Source organism: Antrostomus carolinensis, unplaced genomic scaffold (genome assembly GCF_000700745.2).
Source record: "Antrostomus carolinensis isolate BGI_N321 unplaced genomic scaffold, ASM70074v2 scaffold7566, whole genome shotgun sequence".
NCBI classification, from domain to species: Eukaryota; Metazoa; Chordata; class Aves; order Caprimulgiformes; family Caprimulgidae; genus Antrostomus; species Antrostomus carolinensis.
The window spans coordinates 7,081-12,423 of record NW_010322489.1 but is presented as its reverse complement, the minus strand read 5'-3'; the positions used below and the strand labels follow the sequence as shown (position 1 = coordinate 12,423).

At 38.3% G+C, this 5,343-nt stretch overlaps 1 protein-coding gene across 1 annotated transcript; it reads left to right on the top strand.

Annotated features, from left to right (window-relative positions):
• Window positions 1–2,541: 2,541 nt before the first annotated feature.
• Window positions 2,542–4,735, top strand: CER1 (cerberus 1, DAN family BMP antagonist). Its single transcript, XM_010170248.1, has 2 exons — window positions 2,542–3,060; window positions 4,442–4,735. Exons 1-2 carry the CDS (start codon window positions 2,542–2,544, stop codon window positions 4,733–4,735), a joined length of 813 nt encoding a protein of 270 aa, XP_010168550.1.
• The last annotated feature ends 608 nt before the right edge of the window (window positions 4,736–5,343 follow it).

Here is a 5,343-nt window from a genome sequence, read left to right as displayed (position 1 = left end):
CTGGCATAAACTAAGATGTTATCTGGGCACCAAACCATGCTTCAGCCATATCAGATAAGAAGGACAGAATACACTTTCACACATACACATATGTTTCTTTCTTTCAGGGCAGATTGGGATAAAATTTAACTGAGACTTAAAAGCCTTTCTTCTTTTACCTTGAAGGTGGTGAGATTTTTTTAAGCAGGCTTTGAAGGGACGTAAATTGGGCTTTTCAGGCTCTTAGTTTTCAATTCTGTAAACATACATGTGAGTAGTTTAATACAATTTTGTTCCTATGGATAAAGTTAAATACAGACATTACAGAATCAAGACCACAGCTGTAACTTTTAAACAGAAAGAGCTGGTATATCACTGGTCTGAACTTCATGGAAAGGCACTTCCTGGCTGAAACAGAGAAAAGGAAACAGAAAGAACACTTCTGTTGAGTTGCTATAATTCAGAAGGAATCATCTTTAAATTTTTTAAATTAGCATTACGTTTTTAAGTTCTGAAGCAAAGACATGCAAAAATAATGTTGCTTCAGTCAAATCTTGTTTGATTTGACAATTGTGTCAGACTCTTCTATATCAATATAACACAATAGATACGTAAGTCTGAGTATCAGCCCAATCTTTTAACTCTTGGAGCAACTCAAATAAAGAGGAAAAAAAAAAGGAAAACTCAAAATGTAATGTCCTTATCTTTGCTGAATAATTTTGAATGACGAGTACCAACATGCACCTGATATAAGGAATTTTAGTTCCAATGCTCAACTGCTTCAGTTCAACTTGTTGGCCAATAAAGATAGAATGTGAGGATTCAAGTTGCACTTCTAGGCTACTTAATCAAATATCTGCCATCAAATTAATCCTCTTGACTCATTGTTGCTCCACCCTAATGCTGCACATGCTTGTGTAAATATGATACAAGGACTATTGCAGGCACACTTCCGAGCTGATCTTGTTGCAGATGCTAGTATTTTCCATGATTTCACTCCTGATAACTGTGGGAGAATCTGCCCTCCAGGGCACACTTGACACTTCATGAAGGCACCAAACTAGTGGCAGAATTAAATTGTTCTTGGCTGAAATTATGGAGCAATAAAGCTTGTGCCTAATGGCTGCGCTTCCCTTAATGAGATCATCCTGCTGAGGTCAAGGCACAAATACACTCTAATGTTGGTGTGTCAACCCCATTCTTGCTGGACCTCAGGATTAGAACAAATTTTAACTCAGGTGAATTATGCAATAACAAAAAGCTCTAGATCTCCACTAACTTTCTGCTGAAGTTCTAAGTCAATGCCTCACAAGGATGCTGCTAGACAGTTTACTTCAATTATCAGGCAATAAACTAACTACCAGGAAATGAAAGTCAAATAACTCCATGAATCTACTACAGACTACCTACATTTTCAAGATTGATTAACAGATTAGCTACAAATTTTTGGTAGAAACAGGAGTGTGTAGAGATTAGAGTACTTAAATGGCAAATTATCTGAAGCAGAATTTCCTTTTAATTAATTTTCAGATTAGGAACAATGTTTGTGATGTTTATTGAAAACACCCTTTCCTTCTCCCAAAATTTTCCTCTGTATAATTTTCTTTTTTTTTTTTTCTTACATGTTGCATAGCATGATAATTTTGCAAAAGATGCCTCCAGTTTAGGATCTAGTAGTCTTTAAATATTTCTGTTGAGACACTAATGTCTAGAATCATAAAATATGTCACTTCTAACATGTTTTGCTTAAATTCTCATTTTGTTTACCAACTTTATATGATGCTGTAGTGGCTGTGATGCCTGCACAGGATGTAACAGTGTTAGTTAATCTTTGAGAATCTGGAGCAAAGAGTTTTTTCACCCTGGGATCTTTTATTCTGGGCTAGTGATATGTCCACACTCCAGCAGCTGCAAACCTGCTGTGAAGGAGGTGAAGCAAGGGCTAGTGCTCTCTGCCAGATTCCTCTGGGTGTGTGAGCACCAGTTTGCCAGTCTGCAGTGCTGTTGCTGCAGGCCAAAACGGTAAGACAAACTTCTGAAAACATGGGCTGATTTGATGTCTCCAGATCCAGGTTTGTGTTTTAGCAAACTTTAATCAGCTTGCCTTTTCCTGTTGTGATGAAATAACACTCCCTATTTTGACGGTGTCTGGCTTTGTGGAATGGAAAGTCAAAACAAACACTGAAGACCATATTGAACATGCTAATACACAACCTCAAATGTTTCCTTAATTCCTAGACCTAAGATAGACATCTTATCCAAACATTTCCTCCTGTTGACTCCTTCTGTCCTCCACACCATCCCGGGTTACTAGATTTTAGATAGGAACTTCTAATACACATAATCCAGATTGAAAGCAGAGTTTCATTAGCACAAACTCCCCTATCATAATTGTAATCTGTAGTAAATGAATGCAATTAGCCAGACCAAGGTCTCCCCTGAGCCCTCCCCTCCTCTGGACACAGAGAGCAGCCATAAGCTGACACCAAGCTCTCATATAAAGCTAGCACACTATGTTCACTGCAATAGCAGCAGGTCTACAGGGTTGCACTTCACAGGACCATGTCCCTGCTTCTCCTTCAGCTGTTAGTGCTCTCATGTCTTGGAGCCACAGAGCCACAGGGAGATTCACCACAAAGGAAACGCAGAAGGCCATTTCAGCATGTTTTCTATCTGGACAAAAAACTGCTTGAAAGTCAGAGGTTTCGTGAGCTGGTAGGGGAAAACCAACTAGGTGTTGAGGAAACCCTAGGAGAACCAAGTCTTTTTGTAGCACTTCCACAGACAGCATCTGAAAGTGAGAAGCAGGAGGAGAAAAAAATGTCCAGATTCATCCTTCCCAATACAGAACTCCATGCAGACCAAGACCTGAGAGCCTGGGCATCACCTAGAGAGATCTCTCCTGTGGAAAATTTTCATTATTCCACCAAAAGGGAGGCTGAACTCCCCTACAGAAAAGATGCCAAGAAATTCTGGGACCACTTCATGTTAAAGAAAAATTCAGCATCTGAAGAGGTTGTCCTGCCAATCAAGACCAACGAAATGCACCAAGAAAACTGCAGAACCCTGCCTTTTTCCCAGGTAAGAAGAGGTGTCCAAGATCAATAAATGTGTCCTTTCCCCGCCTCTTGTAATCAGCACCTAAAAATATATGTGTTAGCTCATTTGCTACAGGGCCATTTCAGAATGCTCACACACAATAAGTGGCTGAAAAACACTGCTGAGAAAGTCTGAAAAAGCTTTAGACTGATGAGGCAAACTGCTAAATGTTCAATTAAGCCACATGTTCAGTTTCCAGAGAGTTATTGATTCTTTCTATGTGAAGATGTTCTGACCTAGCCTGAGAAAGCAGGGCAGTGGTGAGTAATTGTCTGTTCAATTAATATACATCTAAACATTTTCTACATGAATTACCTACATATATATATATATGTATACAAATATACACATGTGCATATATACCAAAAGGGCACCGGGACAAGTATTTTTAGAAGCTCATTGTTTTCTTACAGCTTAGCAAGGATTCCTTTCTGCTGTATTAATCTGAAGACTAATGCATACACCTAATTCTGTGCTAAGAATGATGGAGAACTGGTAAATTGTCCCATTCACAGATGAAGCCATTCCGTCATATTGTAATATCAAGACAAGCAAAGAGTACAGATAAAAGTGCTGTATTCTTGTAAGGCAACATCTATTTTCAGTATTTATGTAATTACAAGGACTATGTTTTTTTCACATCCCTCACTAAATTTATTTCACTGGCAGACATTTGTAAATATAGATGTGGCCTACAAACTTGTACCATTTTACTCTCTGTGCTACGTAATATGGGAAGCCTTCTCAAGCTGCAGTTATGCCAATATAAAAATGCTAACTTCACTCCAACTTTTTAAGGCTTGGGAGCTGACATAGGCTCTCCAAAAATAAGGAATTACTCTTCTCGCAAACCAAGGGATTACAGAACTTCCATTGCACTTTTAAGATTTTGATTAAAATAAACCACTAAAGGACATTATGCCTCTTCCACATGGAGAAAAATCTTCAAGATTACAGTTGAGTCTAGCTTGTGGTTTATACATAAGAATGTTGGGTCAAAATGATGTTTTAAGTCCTGCTAAGTGTGTAAGGCTGCTTAACCATGTCAGAAATGTAGATCTCAGCAATTAAAAGGTAAAGATGACAAACCCATCTATTGGATTTTCCTCTATCAGCTCACAAAGGCTCTGATTGAAGCAGATTTTGCCTTTGTTGTTCAATCTAAGAATTGCCCATAGAAGAGTGTGCAGGTATGCTTTTAAAAGCTCTTATGTTTTACTGCTTGCTTGACATACAAAATAAACATGTTTAAAGTAAATGTTCTGAGAATAAAAAATATAGTATTGGTGGGGGTTTTATTTGTCTTCATGCCTTCTATCAAAGTCCACAGGCCATTCATGTACCAAATCGCTTTCTGTTTCAGGGTGTTACTCATGAGAGCTGTGAGAAGGTGATGGTACAGAATAATCTGTGTTTTGGAAAATGTAGTTCCTTTCATGTGCCTGGTCCAGAAGATCATCTTTATACATTTTGCTCTCATTGCTTGCCCAGCAAGTTCTCCATGAAGCGATTTGATCTCAACTGCACCAGTTCTGTACCAGTGGTCAAAGAAGTCATGATTGTAGAAGAGTGTAAATGTGAGACTCAGAAGATTAAAGACCCTGTGATTGGATCTCTACCGTCAGACTTGCATGCAAATGTACATGAGCACCATTAACCTATGCAAAGTACTTAACTCCTTGATCATAAGAATTTGACCAGGAAAAAAAGAACTAAAGTTTCCCTCACACTGGTACACAAAAATATTAAAGATGTAGACTTTCTACTTGAACTGCTTCAACAATAACTTTACCTAAAATGTAACAGATGTTCCTTTGTAGCTGTTAAAGAAATGGAAAGGAGATTACTGGGCTTGTGTATGTGTAGAATTCTTACTTTAACAAAGGAAACCTTTAAAAAAATTTCCACTCTTCCTATCACTGTTTGTAGGATGCCAGTAAACAACTGCTGAAGAACTAGCATGATTTATCTGTGCAAATCCCTAATGTATTAGCTGGTTTACATTGCCTTTGCTTGCAGGGACTGCCAATATAGCTCTGCTGATGACACAGATGAGGCTTTATTCTCTTCCTTGCAAAACCAGGTTTACTTTTACATCAAGATAGTGGCTCAAGAGTGTAAAATATACATGCATATAAGGCAGAGAGAAAGCTGTGACTAGTTAACGTCATTCTGATTGCTCCTAGCTGGAGTTCAGTGACCCACAAAAGCTAATATACCTCACAATTCACACACTTAGATAGTGGTTGCAAACAATATTTTGCC

Bases quoted from the DNA above. Each gene is read 5' to 3' on its own strand.
- CER1 (XM_010170248.1), top strand. From the start codon at position 2,542: ATGTCCCTGCTTCTCCTTCAGCTGTTAGTGCTCTCATGTCTTGGAGCC. The intron at 3,061-4,441 runs GTAAGAAGAGGT...TTTCTGTTTCAG, and splicing joins GAACCCTGCCTTTTTCCCAG to GGTGTTACTCATGAGAGCTG.